The following is a 17,495-nucleotide window of genomic DNA, read 5'->3' as shown; positions in this document are numbered from 1 at the left end:
GGGGTTAAGATAGCCGAACGGCAAATGAGCAGCCGCAACGATGCAAAGCTTCTCCATCCATAGTCCCAAGTTTATAGATGCATAACTACGGTGTATGCATGGTTAATTGTACATAACAGAGGCAATTACGAACTACGAACAGAGCACACAATAATGGTAGACCCAAACGGTCTCCGTTTTTCTCGTTTTCATTCATGTCCGATCCTTGGGATCGCTTGGATTATGGTACAGGAGAAATCAAAGTCCCAAGTCGTACTCGCAGCACTCCTTCAGACGCCGAGTGTTCGAAAAAGGACCAGAAACCTCCATGAATCTGATATGCAGACATGGCAAGTGGAAACAAGCCAACCTATGCTGCCATGCCCGGAAGACAAAACATGATTATCATCAAGATATGTGATCAATGCAATGGAGGCCATGACCAACCCATGCAACATATGTAAAACGCCATAATTCGACGCCGCGTAACGAAAAACCATCCCAGCGGGTTATTCACCAATCCCCACCATAACCATAAAACATCCCAAACATGAAGATCTTGACTGTATGCCAAGCATTCGTGAGAAGATACCATCAGACGCCGGGGTAATATCAGAAACAAGCCATGGAAGGACGCATCACTTCCAGAAAAGGCAAAAGAAAGGAAATATTCAACGCTAAGCGCTTCAAGAAATACGACGGAAGATCGGAATCAGGTCGAGGATGGCCAAAGACAACACTAGTTCGGGGCAGGGACGCCAGTGGACTGAGACATATTACGGCCTCCACGCATACCACCACGGCCCCGGCCACCGTAGCCTCGACCATAGCCGCCGCCGCCACCGCGACCACGGCCATACCCTCTGCCTCTGCCACGACCCCGGTAACCGCCACGATAGCCGTCAACGCTACCTTGACCGAAGGTTTCAATGTTACGCTTCTCTTCTTCACCACGCCACTCGCGGCCACCGGCACGGGCAACAGTGCCTTCTTCACGATCCCGAGCTTCACTCGAGATATTGTCAAAGAACGAGCTGGACTTGTTGTAGGCCGCAGCATAGCTATCCGAGGGTTCGGGTTCGCCATTGGGGATTTGAGGCTCGACCTCATGAACAGGAGAGCCGGTGGCAATAGCTTCCTTGACCAAGTCCTGCTTGTTGAACTTGGCATTGGCAGTCTCGAAGTCGTAGTCCGTTTCCGGAACTTCGATCTTCTTGCCCTGGTGCTGGCCGCGGTGACCACCACCACGGCCGCCACGAGGGTGATGACCACCCCGGGGTGCACGATGCTCATAAGGCTTCATTTCAGCCATTTGCTTCGTGACACCTTCCACGGAGGCATCGCCGGGCTTCTTCTGAGCACCGGGTTGGGGCAATTTAGCCATGGCAGCTGCTACAGCAGCAGTAGCAGCACGAGTCGCTTCAGTGATCGCTGCCTGAGCCTGGCCTTGTGGGACACCAGCGGGGCCAGGAACCTGAGGAACTGGCGGCTTACCGGGGGCGGCAATGGGTATGGCAGGCTGCACACGTCCACTTCTGGGTCCAGTGGGGGGCGCCTTAGCAGTTCCAGCCGTGACTTGAGTAGGACCCGTAGCCGCCTGAAGAGCCTCCGAAACAGGTGGCTTAGACTCAACGGGCGGAGTGGGGGCATTTTGGGCTGCATTACTAGGTGCAGGCGTGCCATTACGGCTACCAGGCTTACTGGAGGGCTTATCAGAGGGCAGTTCGGATGTGTTATTAGGCATGTTCATAGGACCCGCACCGGGCATGGGCCGCGGCGGAGGGGGGGTCTGATGCTGGCCGCCAGGACCCATTGGCATCTGGGGAGGAAATTGACCAGGCTGGGGGAACCCTTGTCCGGGAGGAGGGAACCATCCTGGAGGAGCTCCATAAGGCACATTAGGAAACCCTGGGCCAGGCGGGAAACCAGGTCCTCCAAAGCGTTGTCCATAGGGAGGAGGGTAGAAGCCTCCCTGGAATTGTGGTTGCGGGTATCCAGGAGGTGGCGGCGGACGGGACATCTGAGATTGTTGTGGCGTCTGGGATTGGGGAGGAAGTCCTTGAGGGGCGGGTCCTGGACGAGACATGCTCTATTTTTACAAGGTTAGCGAAGTCCCTTGTAGTCTAAAGACGAATTTGCAAGTAAGGTACGAAGTCCATGATCTGATCAGAAGGAAGGCAACGGAAATCTCCACACGGTTTTTGCGCTGTTCGGAACAGGTCTGTGTTTACATCCGAAATAGTTCATCATAAAGATCATTTTTACCGACTGCGAAGGTCGGTGGACTTGGAGACACGAGCTACGACTATGAAAGGTATCTCTGATATTGGTGGTTCGACTTACCCCTAGAATGGCCGGATCATCTGGTACCTGTGGAGGCTCTTGGGCTGCATCTTCCTTCTTGTCCTCGGCTACACTGATGTCCTTTACATCGCTGCCACGGAACACGATGTATTCATAGATATTTGGGGCAGGTGGAAGCTCATCTGTGGGGTTGCCTCGCCGGCCCTCGGTACCGAAGGATACGACATTCTCGAGAGCTATTGTGGAGGCTTCAGGGTTGATCTCATGTAAAGTGCCCACATAGCTGCACTGGGCGGTTAGTAAGATGCACGGCCATCGTAGACGAGGATTAAGCGAGACAAGGAAGCGATGGAAACATACCGAATGTCACTCTTGGAGATCAGGTTGAACCGCTGACTGCCAGGTGTTAACTCCAGCCTAGCCGCACAAACCCTGGTTTAAGACCAGCAGGCATTGAAGACTGACCCTATAAGATGGTTCATATCCATATTGAAGGGAGAGATGCGCGTCAATCGCGCAAGAGAAAAAGGAAAGAAACGATGAGAGAAAGAGGAAAAGGGGGGAGACGGTCGTTTATAAAGGAGAGAAATTGAGAGAAGGAGGAGAAAGAAGGAAAGTGAAGGAAGAGAGAAGAAGAAGAAAAGGTGGAACTTCTGGTTTTGTGGTGGGAAAAGCTTTTCGGGATACGGCGGACAAGAGAAGCTCAGTGTGCAGTTTCTTCGTTTGGTTTGCCGGAAACAAGAAGACCAGTTGAATATCCATCAGATAACAAACTCCACTCCGCATTCTCCAACTTGAATTCCCCTCCACTTCCTCCCTGCATGCGACATTAATTTTCAGGAGATAGTCCACGTGAACCAATTAATCCTATAATTACTCTTGAATCTGTTCAATATGTCTCGTTCTTCCCATCGGGATGATTTCTTTCAAACTACGTTCGTCATACTATCCCTTCCTTCCATAGAGCTTCTTTGCCTTCTTTCTCTTGCCTCGCTCTTTCCAGTCGCTGATTTCTTCCCGGATTTCCAGGGCGGCGCTTGACGAGCAGAAACGAAAGGACGCTAAATCTAAAAATACAAATGGAGACCCCATCAGGCTACAAAGTAAGATCTTGGCAGTCGAGGCAGACCCTCTGAATTCTGGTGCCGTATTCGTGGCGCAGAGTGGTGGCACGGTCCGAAAGATTATACTCGAAGTAGGTGCACGGTGTCCTTCTTGTTGGATGCCTCGCTGGGATACGTAACTAAGCCAATCGTCATCTACCTCGGTTCACTTGTAGACGGGTGAAACTGCTGCTCTTTATAAAGGACCAACGGCCCCCATCACAAGCCTCTGCTTTAGCCCCGACGGTCGATTACTATTCGCCGGCTGCTGGGATAAATACGTCTGGTGCTGGGATGTGGCTTCGAAGGAAGTGAAACAGAAATACGAAGGTCATACTGACTTTGTAAGAGCGGTGGTCACCACCCGACTCCAAGGCAAGGATGTCCTCGTCTCTGGTGGAGCTGATGCGCAGATCTTGGTGTTCGACATTGCCAGTGGGAAGCGGCTCTCCGTCCTGAAGGGGCATGCCAAGGGTATCCAAGGACTTGTTGTAGATCCCGTCTCTTCAGACTCTGACAGCCAAGAGCTGGCTGTGTTCAGCTCTGGCAGCGATCGAGAGATTCGCCGTTTCGACATTGCCAGTGGTAGTAAAGACCTGACTGGCACAGATGCCATCCTAGTCCATGATACGAATGTGTACAAGCTCTTCTTTGACCGGGATGCCGACTTGTGGACTGCCTCTGCAGACAAAACCGCAAAATGCCTCGTGAGAGAGGATGGCTGGAAGCCAAACTTGACATTAACTCACCCAGATTTTGTCCGCGACATAGTCGTTTACGAACAGGGTGGCTGGGTTGTGACAGCATGCCGAGATGAAGAGGTTCGCGTATGGAATCGCTCGGTGAGTGTTCTCGTCCAGCCTGTGTGCTTGTCTTTACTAATAAAAGGGACAGACCGGACAACTTTACCATACCTTCTCTGGCCATTTCGAGGAGGTCACAGGACTCGTAGTCCTAGGCTCAACGCTTGTCAGCGTCAGTATCGACGCCACCATCCGTCGGTGGTCCTTGAAGCCCGAGGATCTCCAGGTCGCTATAGAAAGGGCCAAGAACACATCGGCAAATGAGGAACCAGGGCCAAATCCGGAGTCAATGCTTACGGAGGAGGAAGAGCGTGAGTTAGCTGAGCTTCTAGAAGAGGACTGATTGGGTATCTCACGAGCTCATGATACCCTATACATGATCCACTAGATAGAACCATTTTTGAAAACTTATACTATAATAACTCACGGTGATAGAAGAAAGATAATCGGGCTAACATTGGCCTATAACAATTGAATCTTAACAATAGATCTAAAGTCAATGATCATATCCATCAGACTCTTAAACTGACTCCATATCAATTGCGAAGCAAACCTTAGTAACTAGTCGCTAGTGTGCTTATATGGAATAGAAAGTAGGCCAAATCGCAAATCATTCATGGAAGATCGTGGTCTTTACACCACCCAGCTCAATATTCTCATCATTCGCCTTTGGAGGTTTATCCCAGTTCCTTTTCACTCTCGCCCTGACCCACTCCCCAGCGGATACCTGGGCCTCATCGCCTTCATCCTTTTTGAGACCCAAACGTCTCAGCAAAGGACTATCCACCGTCTTCAGATCCAGCCTATCACCCGGTCTAACAAAATACAAGACACCCAGACGATCGATATGAGCCTGATCAGGGGGCGGCGCAATCACACGATGCACGCTACTCTTCAGATACCCATTGGTCCAGAATTGCAAAGCATCCGCGATATTCACCGTGATACTATTCGGATACGGCTTCACGTATTTCCAACTGCCCTCGGGCGTCTTCACCTGCAACGCCGCAACAGGCTGTCGGAACAACAACGTCAAGCTCCCGAAATCCGTATGTCCGCGTGACCAGAGATTCTGATGCCGAGCATTCTCCTCGGCGCTGCGTGCCCGGTAGATCATGTACCGAAGGTGACAATCACTGGGTCCGTCATACGGATGGCCACGTACTAGGTAATCCTCCGGCAACTCGAGAAGGATAGCAATCAGCCGGAAGAGCTTAGTGACGATGTGGTCGTAGATGAACCGGTGAAACCGCTCGATCTCCTGGTAATGCCGTAGGATCACTTTCGGGTGTGACCGTGCGTACTGGGGGATGAACTTGAATACGTTGTATAGTTCGATGTTGTCGCGCAGGCCCGGCAGGATCTCGATGGCTCCTAGTGGTCGGTAGCCGTTGTAGTTGCCGGCTTCGAGGTCGGCGCGATGTTTCAATTTTTCGGACTCGGGAAGCTCGAAGAGTTCTTGGCCGATGGCGAATTGGCGGTCGATTTCTTCGGGAGAAAGTCCGAAGTTGGTGATGTAGAAGAACCCTGGTCTGTGTTGGTGTTTTGTAATGTATGTACCTTGGGTAATATTTACCGATGTTGTGGACAGCATCTTTTAATTGCGCTGCTAGTTTTTCTTTACCTCCTGGGATATCGAATTGGGAGAGATCGAGCGTGACCAGGTCAGCCCAGTCGACTGCGCAATTAGCATGGTAGAATTATCCCGTGGGCAGCAGAAACATACGCTCATGCTTCGTTTCAGGTACATGGACGTACCGTCTTAGGGTGGAGGAACTGGCTCCATCAGGGACACTTGGCTGGCGGGCTACTTCAGTCATGATCAAGTTAAGTATAGATCCGGTGGTCAAATGATTAACGACAGGACTGCAGGCGTCAAAGTGGCCCGGACAGCGAGGAAAGAAATCGTGGATTTATACATACAAACCTGCATAACCCCTCATCTGATATCTGCGGCTTGCTCTGGGGTGGTGGAGCACGGCAGGTATGAGAGCAGATCATAGGTCTGTTGGAACTAAGTTGACGATGGTGAAAGCATTCCCTGTGATGGCGTGAGAGGAGGAGAATAAGAGCAATCTTGCCGAGAATATACACCCCATTCTTCACATAGAGCACCCATCTCAACGCTATCCATTAACTCTTGAGAATACCTTAAAAGAATCATATTTCACCGTTTATATTCATTGTTAAAAGCATGACACTTTCACTAAACAATCCCCAATGAATGGCAATGAGTCAATGACAGGTCTGTTGTGGGAATAATACAGTAGCGTAGAGTTAAGATATAAGTAACTCAAAACACCTACAGTCTCTTTCTCTTTCTTCCTATCCCTCATACTCAATGATTATCTTCTTCCTCATCCTCAATTTGGTCATTGAAACTGGCGTGTCAGAATCACTTCCTAAGCTTGGGGAAGATCACGTTGTAATGTATGTACTAGGAGTTTAGAATCGCTCCAGTAAAAGGGTAGAGAATGCCCTAAGGGTCATTTGCACAGTGACCGGAGTCAACTTGGTATTTTCGACTATAAATGTCCACATGGGCGACATGGTAAGGATACCTCCCTCTTGAAGTGCTGCTTTTGAAAACTTAACGTATCTATATCTGCTGAAGATTCAACCTGTACATCTTCATACGAACTCAAGATCTAATGCCTGGCATTAAAATGTATAATAATGCTAATCCTAATATGGACTTTAGTCTGCCGTTAACTGCGAATACTGCTTTGGTAGCCACCCTGTGGCCTTCTGCCCTGCCTTCCACCACAAGCAGGGGTTCATGGCCGGTGTAAGTTTTCCAGTCGTCATGTACCATACGCCTTGTATTCATTGCTCTGGAAGTTTGCATACGCAAGGCTACAACTGCTGCTGCTGCTGCTGCTGCTGCCAGCCCCGCGGGGCAAAAAACGAAAGAAGGTAAATTAACTTCCGCGAGAGAGGGGTTTCTCCTTGCTAACATTATCTACCACAGGACGCTGGGTAAAAAGAAACCTAGACAAATCTGATCATTGCGGAGAGTTGGGCGGGCATCTGGCCCCCTTTCAATGCCGTACAAGGCGCGAAAGCGCAGGGCCATGAAGGCCCAAAGTAAGGAAGAGATGGAGGAGGGACTGGCCAGATTCACTTTGGAAGAGTGAGTATTTTATAGTGAAATGAAGACTCTTTAGAAGTCTATCTCGAATTATTATGTTTTGCCATCTCCTATGTACAAGATCCCTTTTCAAGTTCACAATCTTAGCCTATGGCGATTTGTCAACCTGTATGCGAACTATGTTTCCTTACCCGCTGGGCGCACACTCTGCGGGTTGTGGAACACATCGTTCGGATCGATAGCAGCCTTGATTTCTTGCAGCTTTGGCAAGTTAGGGCCCCAATACGCCTCCTGGGCATTGGGTAAGAACGGATCGACGAATCCAGGGTAGACATTTCTATCAGCTCCCGGAACCGTCTTGTTGACAAGGTTATTAATTCCGTCAAGGAAGTCGACGGTTGTCTGTGACACGCGGCCCAGGAGGTTGATTCCAAACGACTCCACATAAAACATGACATTCCGCTGGGCATACGCGGTGGCATCAACAGGGACGTCGTTAGTTGCGCCGCCCGCTATGCTGATTACCACAAACCATGTTGGGGTCCCTTTGTCAGCCGTGTCCATATAGTGGAATAGCTCCTGCATCGTCGAATTGGACGGAAGGTTATCCGTCTCGAAGGACAACGACTTCTCGTAAAAGCTTATAGGTACCCCTCCGATAATGCCAGTAGCCAATTTCTCTATATCGTGTCCAAGCATAGCGAGTGGGTCGGTGAGAACGACCACATTACCCGCATTTGAAGTAGGAAGGCGTTTGTCAAATCCCAGTTGTTCATATTCCTCTTTTGACCCGTGAAACTGTCCCAGAATGATCATCGTACCTTGCGTAATAACCATCCGCGTGTCAAACTTGCGCGTCAGGTTCTTCTGCGAGCATAATTCCTGCCAGGTCATGTACAAGTTTGCCCGCTCGGCGGAACTGCCAATGCTGAACTCGTACTTGTACTGGACAGTCTCGCGGAGCGACGGATAGGTACGCACTTTGAACTCGGTTACAATCCCAAAGCTCGCAGCCGCGCCTCTAATAGCAAAGAAGACGTCTGGGTAGGACTCCTCCGAGGCGCGGACGATAGTTGAGTTGGCCAGGACAACTTCTGCTTCCACAATATTATCCAGTGCTGAACCCCATAGGCGCGAGTATGTACCGAGCCCACCGATAGTGAAATGACCGCCAACACCTATCTCGGGGACAGCGCCATATGGCATGGCTCTTCCTCCTTCGCTGAGCTTCTGCGTCATGTCGCTGAGTTGCAGGCCCGGACCGATAGTGGCCATGTAAGTTGAGTCGTCGAGCGAGAACTGTCGGAAATGCTTCATATCAATCGCGACTTCACCGTTCACTCCCCCGAGACCTAATAACGCGCAGTTTAGTTAGCCTGAGTTCAGAGTTGGCTAGTCACAGCAGCGCACATACCGAAGTTCGCATAGCTACGACCTCCACTCTTTGCCTGGACCTTATGCTCATATTCAACGGCACATTTCACGATGTCAGCAACCTGTTCAGATGTTTTCGGGGTTGCGACGACGGCCGGGTAGACGGGCCAGTTCAAGTTGTATGGGTTAGCAGCGGACGACTCGTAAAAAGGCTGGCTTGGAAAGGCCAGAAGGGACGAGTCGTTCCCGGCGGCGGAGAGCAGGCATGCGTGAGCTGGTGAACTAGGTGCATTTCCCATTTTTGACAGAACTCTGAAGGGGATATTTCACAAAAAATAGTCAGGAACTGATGGTCAGGGGCAGGCCAATAAATAATATTCTGGTTTTTCCGAGGGACCCTACTCTCATCTCCATAGTTCTCCATGGTTTTGTTGATCCTTGTAGGACCTGGCCATAGTACCGAGTATATAAGATTTGGCTAGTAGGCCAATTAGATGCCTGAATGTAATTCTCGGGTCCATACTTAATTAACCAGATCAACTAGCAAACCCGCTAAGCGAAGAAAATGGTAGATACTAGACCCGCAGTGGACTGAGAAACTTTACTATACATGGCAGGAAATCGGAAGATCTTCAGCCACACCTGAACAACCGGGAATAGACGGCAAGCACACAGTAGACGGCAGTGCCCTAGTCGCAAGTGGTTTCGTTTTGCATGACTCGTCCGTACTTTAGCCGAAGGCAAATCACCTACAATACACATTGTCTGTCCAACTACTGTACGAACTGTGAACCCCTTTATTGATAGCTCTACTGCTGTAATTTCTATATGTACTGCCATACAAAGGTTGGTATCTCATGTACACAAGTATTTCCGTGGCTATTTAAGTCAGTAAGTGGGTGTCTGGAATAGCTAATCTAGATGTGAATTTTAACTGCATAAGTAGTGCAATCTGAGCATCTTTGAACATGTAAACAGTAACAATGCCTTAGACAATCAAGGGGCGCAATGAGGCTGGCTGAATTATCACGGCAATTCTACCTGTGGCTATATTGGTTGACATGGACTGTATAGGTATAGTAGAGCCTTTGCAACGGTAAGCGTGTTAGACGCTTAAGGATAGACATGTCGAAACCCCAGAGTAACAACCTTGGGTGGTTGTATTAGCTTCAAAAGATGTTGACTACAAGGATACTTGGAAATCCCTACTTCTTTGTCCGTACATATTACTCTTCCCTTGCAATAATAGCCTAAAGATCATTCATATGGCCTTACATTCCTCTTTTTTCCGCGCGTGGTCATCCGGTTTGAACTGGGGCATATCCTTCCATGACCGTTTAGAGTGGTGGCCATATAATCAGTAGATATTTAAAAGGTGGTCTATCATCAGACACAATATTAGACTATTAGCCGTGTCCGATAAACCTTATCATAGGGTTGTGCTGCTGCCACTGCACCAGCTCCACACCCTCGACTACCAAGACTCGGTGGAAATCTCTTCGCAGAAAATGTACCCTCTATCTCTTGCGATGAGCAGTCCGCACTGTGACAGGCTTCCTTGGCTCGCGATGAATACCAATATGTCATATCCACGACAAACGATTCCAGACACAGGCCACAGAAGAACCAGATCACTTCCCTCCAGGACTTTTAAGGTGTGGGAACGCCGGGAAAGCGTACATAGTTGAAGACGAAAATATGAATATACTGATCACTCGAAGCCATATTAGCAGACGAATATAGAAATTAGGGAAAGTGGGAGAACAAAGAGGGGCAGATGAAGGTTTATTTTTCGACCAACTGGGCCGACGAGAAAAGGCTGCTGCGAAAGAAGAGATTGTTTAGCTTACTAGAATAAATGACATACTTTGAAGGCACATCTCTTATAGCGATATCGATATTAATTTCCGTCGTAAAGTGTAACACGTATCACACAAAGAATGACCATTCTCTGATAAATAGTTTTCCGCAGAAGGCATGCAGAACCATTTTAGACTCTGCGATTATAACACAGAGGTAGCGCGACCATGACTGCGAAGACAGAAAAACGTCCAATTGTCGCCCCAGAACATCACAGAACAAGTGAACGTCACCAATCATCGAATTGTTCCTGCCATTTCCAGACTCCCTCAATGCTCAGTTATATCCATCTTTGTCAAAAGCATGCCTTTTATGCTTGCTGGTGTTGGCGCTTGGCGAACGCTATCAAAACTTCGAATTCCGTATATGAGGAAGAACAGCGTTTTCGATTTGGTCGATGGAGGATGCGCCATCTAACGCTATCTCATTAGATACCCGAAGAAATGCTAGGTGCTCAAAGCTGATACAAGTACCCAGATGGCAAGGGATTCTTACCTGGCTGTATGACACATAGCCCAGCATAATATGGCGTGTTTTATCCATTATAATGGTAATTCATCCAGCTTCTAAGCTAAGGCGAGTCTTCTATTGACGCGCCGTATTCCGCATCACCGAGCTCTGATGAAGGACTCTTCGCCTCGGAAAGAATCATTATGACCGTTAGAGTCGGCTCTAAGCACCGCGGTACTTGGCGGCCTTGAATTTCTGGTTATCCCGATGAAATAATATGCACCCTATCGACGAACGTCTTTGTGTCGGAAGGAAGAGCTGGAGCTTCATCGTCGTCTTCATGATCCCCCCGTATCGCCTCTATTGCATTCACCACGGAAACCTCAAAGAACTTTCGCGGGTCGCCCGCAAATACCCGAAGAGTTATATTGACCTCATTCATCCATCGTTCGAAGAGATCTACCAACACTATTGGGTTCATAGAAAGGTCGTCCCATCCATTTATCACTAAGACAACGGGCCGCCCAGTCTCCCTGCCACGGGCGAGGAGCTCGGTGATGGTTCTTGGCATGGGTCCAGAAGGGAATCTCCTGTTGGAAGATTGGGCGAAGATAAGGAAAAGCAGTTCCTCTGAAAGGGGGCCATAGTGCCTCACGTAGGCGTCACATGTGTACGCAAGGCTTTCTTGTAAATACTCCTGCCAACCCTCCTCTTCGTAGAGGCACGTGCAACGAAGAGAACCAGCTCGGGTCTCTCCATTCTCGCAAAAGAAAAAAACTGTAATTGGGTGAAGTATGGTCGTGTTTATTGGAATGAAAGATAGATGCGGATAGACTCGTATCACAATAGACAAGTACAACGTTGATTGAGGGAAAGTTGAAGTAGTGGTGAGGAGTAGTGTGGTCATATTACCAAGTGCAACTGGCCTGTTGGTACCCTAATACATCTCCTCTAACCAAACCAGCTCAGTATAACCTTGGGTTACTTCATTGTATGAATATGTTATTCTATAATTGGTAAGGTGTATGTGAAGCGTATATTTTCATGGCATGTTTTGAATGCCACGCACAGCCACTAGCACCTTTAGACTTTGAGCAGCAACGACTATCTCATTTCAGGAAGAGATGATGCCAATCTCTAATTCACATCTGAGGTTCTCTTTTCGTTATTTCTCATCCTTGAAATAACTGACTAAGGTGAGCTTTTACGAATAGATCCCAAAGATTACAAATACTCCGTATGTGCCGAGATATACGCTATACTTTTGTAGTTACATGGGCTTTTCCATTGACGATACACAGTCCTGAGATCCCAAGATGTCAAGACATTATTTTCACTCCGATCTGTACAATGAGTACGGTGACAATATTATAAGATGTAAGGACTAGTTGTATATTCTACAAGGGCAGAATCAAGCAAATTAAACACGAATCCAAACTTAATCCCACTGAGTCTATCTAAGGGTCGAAGGGAAGACTATAATAAATAAAGCCCTCCAAACCGCTCCGCATGCTTTTTGAGGCGTGTTATACGTTGTTTCGAGCGATATAGAGCTCGTTCTAGCCCATGGGAGCAGGCGGGCTGTGCATGTCGTCTAAGGAACCAAAATAATATCAAACCAAAAAAAATAAAACATACAACAGGAGGGATTCGCTGGTGGTCACCCACCCAACTACTAACCTCCCGGCGTGTGGCTTAAGTACGGCTGAGCGGACGGGAAGCCCTGTTCTCCACACCCTATGGTCGTATGTGCTAGGTAAGAAATTATACAATAATATATAGTGCTTACCACTTCTTACAATTTTGCACAATAAGTACAGATCTGTCAAGATCCGGAGTCTATCATGACCAGTCTAACGGACAACTTGCGTACTGTCGTAGTGTCTAGCCAAGCGCATGTTAAGGGAGCAACGCTTGAATCTTAGAGTGGTACGGGTCCGGGTTCCATGAAAGTGTGGCCTATCGATCCTTTAGTCTCGAAATTTGAGGCTAGAGGTGCCGAGGTAGTTACCACAGAAATAACTGCCCCGTGGCAGCCAAGCGTTCATAGCGACGTTGCTTTTTGATTGTTCGGTGTCGGCTTTTCCTATCATACCGAAGCATTGAATTGCTGAGTCCGACCCGAACCCGCCAAACTGGTTGAGTTTCGGGTGCGGGGTACCCGGTGCCATGGGTATCGGGTTCAGCTTGACCTACCACAAACCCAACCTACGCTGTATACAAGTCCCTCGCAGACGTATGGACCCTTATTTGAGGATCTCAGGTGATGAATCTACGGACAAATTCGTCAAGTCAGATGCCATGCCGACAGGTGGACAGGAGATGTTGAGGGTTACCCCCGAGTGACCGAATACACCACTGTACAAGATTATATATATATTTTACGGTGCAGTAGTGAAGTTATCACTGTTCATATTGATGAGTAATAAGTAAATATCTCATCGGAAGGACCCGGAAATTAGCATAACGACACCAATAGATAATAACTAAGCTCTTATTGAGAGGGAAGCAAAGCTTGAATCCCAAACTGTAAATGACTCGTTGGGGAGGTTATTCAGGCAGCCTACCTGATCCAGCTGGGTTATAGATTCTTGGTGGTGTTAGCCGCTTACATAATAGCGATAGCCTAATTACCTATTTGGGACTAGGAGAAGGTTGGTTTCTCACCCTTTGAACATATCGACTCAAAAAAGTTCCTGCAGAGTTTTATAACAACTTTTTGGGCTAGATATTGCTTCAAATAACTTGATATCAACAAGCAGCCCTTATAGCTCAGTGGTAGAGCGCATCACTCGTAGCCTGAGGCATCCAGATAACATCTAGAAGCTTCTGAAGTTGACATGATGAGGTCCGCGGTTCAAACCCGCGTGGGGGCATTACTTTTTGCATTTTGAGTGCGTTTTTGGCTGGTAATTTGTGCTAAGATGCGCTTTCCTGAAAGGCCGCACAAGGAAATATAGAATTTACTTGGAATTTCTATATTCCTACGTTCTAAGCTCTGTATCTAGAGCCTAAAGTGCCTTTTGAAACCCTGGCTCTGTTTCTCTCTTAGGGCATTTCAAGATTTTCACTCTGCCGCTCCCAGACCCCGCCTTCCTAATTAGGATACACACCGGCAGTAAATACTTCGTGTATTTATCAGACTTCTGGTTATAATTTACGGTCTATAATGGTGACCTCTTCTGAAGCTTTATACTATTGTCAAAATCGTCACTTTAAATAATTTACCTCTGCCCAATCTAACTGCTTTGCGTAAACAGATCTCAAATAGCAAATACTATATACTCCGGGCCTCCGGTTGCCCGGCATCTTCAATAGTTCCCTGTAGGGTTCTGACTCCTGTCACTAGGATTCCCGAACCGGATCAGGCCGGGCCCTTATGGGGCGGTACTAGGCGGTTAACAAGGCTAGATACCCTCAGTTCTATCACCAAGAAATGAATCCATTATATGCAGGGCCTTGCAGTTTGTTAAATCACAGATGAAAACGTATCAAGCATGCGAACATCTTGCAACTTAGGGCAAGATTCTGCCGGTACACTGCTGATTTAGGCAGGCGATTTGCCTCCAGAAGGCTTCACGTGGGCTAATATTCCGTTTTTAGTTGCTGATAAATAGGAAAATCTCAATAAATCGTGGATTATCTGACCAACTGGGTCGGAAATGGAAACATGACATGGGATATATGTATCAAGATTAAAGGCTTCGTGTAGATGCTAGGTGATCTGTTATACTGCTGTAAGTGATATGGCCACATAGACAGTCCGGTCCTGCATGGATATATTCTCGTGCAGTTTGTAATATACCGTGAAAGAAGTTTCGAATTGTGCTCCCTGCTTTTTCTGTCTATCCTGCATGGCGTTCTCTTCTCCGACTATGTTTAACCGTTATATTACTGATTGCGTGCAGCATTGCTTTTAGTAAGTGTCGACGATTTATATGGATCCACATCTCTCGACGTTTCATCAACATGTTCAGTAATCGGCTGATCAGTATGTGTCAAGGATATCTTCACGTATGTAGCATGTGTAGTAATCTTTCTGCAGGCCGAGAGATCTAACTACGTATAAATGTCCCCTTAGAGCTTGAGAACACTCAGGATAGACCAGCTGTTCTTTACTTCACTTTCGCGAGAACCTTTGCAAAACTAACACTGCCGTTCCAAAATTAATCAGCTTTATTCTGCAATCCTGACTTATACAGATCAGTGAGGGTTAAAATTATGACATATTCCAGTAAAGGGTTGATTTCCAGACATGCGGTCGTACCACTGAGTTATGAGGACTACTTGTTGATTTCGGGTTATTCTGAGGCAATATCTAGCCCCAAAAGTCGATATAAAACTCGGGAGGAACTTTTTGAGTCGATCTACCTAAGGGTGAGGTGAGAAAACCAACCTTCCCCTAGTCCCAAGTAGGTATTTTTACAGAGGCTTTATATAATATAAATCGTCGGGGTAACTAGACAGATCCGCTTACCTACACACTTTCGGAGTTATTGAAATGGTTATATATATTCTATATAATTCAAACACTAAACCACTAAAAGATCACACGATAGTAAACAATATATGTGGTTGTTGAGCTTCATCTTTAACTCTGGTTTTCATAGGAAATCGGGCGTCAGGTGGTTATCAGGTACGGTATACATGCATAGTAGCTGGGACAGGGGGGCTTACTGTGACTCGGACGCGTTTGATCCTCAACTAAGAATTCAGCTCACAGAAAGCAACCCGTGGGAGAAATTTTTGACATCGTCGATACCGACACCCTATACATTCTATAGTTTTCCAACTCAACTACAACTAGCCGTATTACCAGCAACGCATTTCCAAACTTACACCATACTGATCAACTTTCTTACGTTGTCATTAACCATCACATCTCATTGTTTTTCATCCGGGACCGAAATGCATTATCGAACAAGACTAAAGATAGATCCGAGATCTCATCAACATCCTTGCGGGTGCAACCCATTCTTTACAAACAGAATCAGCTATATCTATTCACTATCTTTTGTCTATCCACGACATTTATAATATATATAATATATATTATAGAACATATACCATGGTATCGGTCGAGGCAACCATCGCGATCGTGACACTTTTGGTAACATGCCTGCCTTCCGTCCTTGTGGTCTGGAAAATGTTTCAGCGGTCGGCGACCCGAGCCTACGACGAGTGGCAGTCATGACGGCCAGTAGAATTGATTTAATCTACATTCTGGTTTGCTATCTTAGGAAATCTGTTTCTTACTGCTGCTCTTCGAAAGACATTGAACTTGGGACCCCACCGACACTGTCGCATGACCACAATGCCCTACTGCTGCGCCTCTTCATCCTGCAACTTTTGGCCCTACAAACCCAACAAAGCTATCGATAGAACTACAAGAACGCCTACCTGACGCGTGTACCATGGTTCGTTCTCCAGCGCCTTGATACTATACCTACTTTCGCCGTCTAATTGCACATACAAGGTGTATAATTTTACCATCAATGCATATTCACGGGGGATTGGGTACAAGCACTTTGGAATTTTAGTTGTGATCAGCATACACACGGATAGATTGAGTTTCTTTAGATAGTATCTCACATTTCTGGAGTTTCTTTTTCTTGCATTACAGAGAGATCGGTTTTATGTACCAGGCATTTCACATTTTCGCATTCTCTATTTCAATATTATTTGTATCAAGGTTAATGTCTATATGGAGTTGTTAGCTGTGACAGACATATATTCCTAGGCAGTGGCTTTCGGCCACTGCCTCTATCCTTTGTACATATATTCATCCTGATTCTTTCCTTCCTCTCCTATTGAATCGATCCTGCCAGCCAAGTGCACGTCTCCTCTTAGATACCTCCACTTGCCTGGTATGTTACTTAATTACTATATCATATCACTTTGTGTCTTTCTATTATATCTTGTCGCGCTGTTCCTGGAACAGTATATAATTAATAACCTTCTTTTTAGCTAAGAATTTCTTATCTTATAAAGCTGGACCTAACTTAAGCCCTTTAGGCAGCCGACCGCTAGGCGGCAGAGTAATCGCTGCCTTGAGGCCTTGGCTGCTAAAATATATAGTATTACACGATTTCAAGAAGGTTAAGGGTCAGAAGACTAGAACAGCCTCTTCAATTCTAATAATACTAGTATATATAATTATAAAAGAGTTACTGAGCGAGAACTTGATATGGTTCTCACGTACAATGCGAGTGGCCTGCTTCAAGGCGCTGGTCGACCTTCCAAGACGCTTAACTTGAACTTCTAGGGGGTGTTGTCGAAGACTTCAGGCGAGCACGTCGGCAACATCAACTCCATGGTAGCGGCAGCACTCAGGACTTGTAGTGGTCGTGACGTAATCTACACACTGGTACTCTACATGATGCCAGGCCAAATACTCCTGCAAATCTCCACGTGTTCTCTGTCTTCCACTTCAGGACATCCGTATATGCGTGGACTTCACCCGTTACGATAGACAGATGAGGAAGGCATTGCCGAAGGGAAGTCCTTTACTATGTAATATCCTATTCACTA

The 17,495-nt window shown here is 47.1% G+C and overlaps 5 protein-coding genes and 1 non-coding gene across 6 annotated transcripts; 2 read left to right on the top strand and 4 right to left on the bottom strand.

The window, feature by feature from the left end:
• Nucleotides 1-154: 154 nt before the first annotated feature.
• Nucleotides 155-2,900, bottom strand: BDV27DRAFT_131487 (putative G2/M phase checkpoint control protein Sum2). Its single transcript, XM_032067635.1, has 4 exons — nucleotides 2,749-2,900; nucleotides 2,644-2,679; nucleotides 2,323-2,566; nucleotides 155-2,068 (listed from the first exon to the last, which is right to left on the bottom strand). Exons 1-4 carry the CDS (start codon nucleotides 2,769-2,771, stop codon nucleotides 719-721), a joined length of 1,653 nt encoding a protein of 550 aa, XP_031925551.1. The 5' UTR covers nucleotides 2,772-2,900; the 3' UTR covers nucleotides 155-718.
• Nucleotides 2,901-3,056: 156 nt separating this feature from the next.
• BDV27DRAFT_18175 (WD40 repeat domain-containing protein) lies at nucleotides 3,057-4,692 on the top strand. Its single transcript, XM_032075935.1, has 4 exons — nucleotides 3,057-3,218; nucleotides 3,313-3,478; nucleotides 3,563-4,228; nucleotides 4,281-4,692. Exons 1-4 carry the CDS (start codon nucleotides 3,178-3,180, stop codon nucleotides 4,530-4,532), a joined length of 1,125 nt encoding a protein of 374 aa, XP_031925550.1. The 5' UTR covers nucleotides 3,057-3,177; the 3' UTR covers nucleotides 4,533-4,692.
• Nucleotides 4,693-4,753: 61 nt separating this feature from the next.
• On the bottom strand, nucleotides 4,754-6,190 carry BDV27DRAFT_166241 (uncharacterized protein; the record flags this gene model as incomplete). Its single annotated transcript, XM_032074140.1, has 2 exons — nucleotides 4,754-5,721; nucleotides 6,117-6,190. The coding sequence occupies 2 exons, from the start codon at nucleotides 6,188-6,190 to the stop codon at nucleotides 4,800-4,802; spliced, it is 996 nt and encodes a 331-aa protein (XP_031925549.1). The 3' UTR covers nucleotides 4,754-4,799.
• A 1,267-nt stretch (nucleotides 6,191-7,457) lies between these two features.
• BDV27DRAFT_146967 (FAD-dependent oxidoreductase) lies at nucleotides 7,458-8,953 on the bottom strand (the record flags this gene model as incomplete). The annotated part of the gene is made up of 2 exons (XM_032070668.1): nucleotides 7,458-8,632; nucleotides 8,695-8,953. The coding sequence occupies 2 exons, from the start codon at nucleotides 8,951-8,953 to the stop codon at nucleotides 7,458-7,460; spliced, it is 1,434 nt and encodes a 477-aa protein (XP_031925548.1).
• A 2,132-nt stretch (nucleotides 8,954-11,085) lies between these two features.
• BDV27DRAFT_146966 (uncharacterized protein) lies at nucleotides 11,086-12,862 on the bottom strand (the record flags this gene model as incomplete). Its single annotated transcript, XM_032070667.1, has 3 exons — nucleotides 11,086-11,184; nucleotides 11,248-11,741; nucleotides 12,838-12,862. The coding sequence occupies 3 exons, from the start codon at nucleotides 12,860-12,862 to the stop codon at nucleotides 11,086-11,088; spliced, it is 618 nt and encodes a 205-aa protein (XP_031925547.1).
• An 863-nt stretch (nucleotides 12,863-13,725) lies between these two features.
• On the top strand, nucleotides 13,726-13,840 carry BDV27DRAFT_t153. Its single transcript has one exon. It is a non-coding gene; the product is annotated as a tRNA-Thr (tRNA).
• Nucleotides 13,841-17,495: the final 3,655 nt, after the last annotated feature.

The sequence above is a fragment of the Aspergillus caelatus genome, assembly GCF_009193585.1.
Source record: "Aspergillus caelatus strain CBS 763.97 unplaced genomic scaffold BDV27scaffold_141, whole genome shotgun sequence".
Classification (NCBI taxonomy): domain Eukaryota; kingdom Fungi; phylum Ascomycota; class Eurotiomycetes; order Eurotiales; family Aspergillaceae; genus Aspergillus; species Aspergillus caelatus.
The sequence above is the reverse complement of the archived record's forward strand: the minus strand, read 5'-3'. Positions and strand labels throughout refer to the sequence as shown.

Coding starts and splice junctions, on each gene's coding strand:
- BDV27DRAFT_131487 (XM_032067635.1), bottom strand. CDS start 2,771: ATGGATATGAACCATCTTATAGG. Junction 2,680..2,748: donor GATATGAACCATCTTATAGG/GTCAGTCTTCAA, acceptor AACACCTGGCAG/TCAGCGGTTCAACCTGATCT. Junction 2,069..2,322: donor ATGATCCGGCCATTCTAGGG/GTAAGTCGAACC, acceptor TTGTAAAAATAG/AGCATGTCTCGTCCAGGACC.
- BDV27DRAFT_18175 (XM_032075935.1), top strand. CDS start 3,178: ATGTCTCGTTCTTCCCATCGGGATGATTTCTTTCAAACTAC. Junction 3,219..3,312: donor GATGATTTCTTTCAAACTAC/GTTCGTCATACT, acceptor CCGGATTTCCAG/GGCGGCGCTTGACGAGCAGA. Junction 3,479..3,562: donor TCCGAAAGATTATACTCGAA/GTAGGTGCACGG, acceptor GTTCACTTGTAG/ACGGGTGAAACTGCTGCTCT.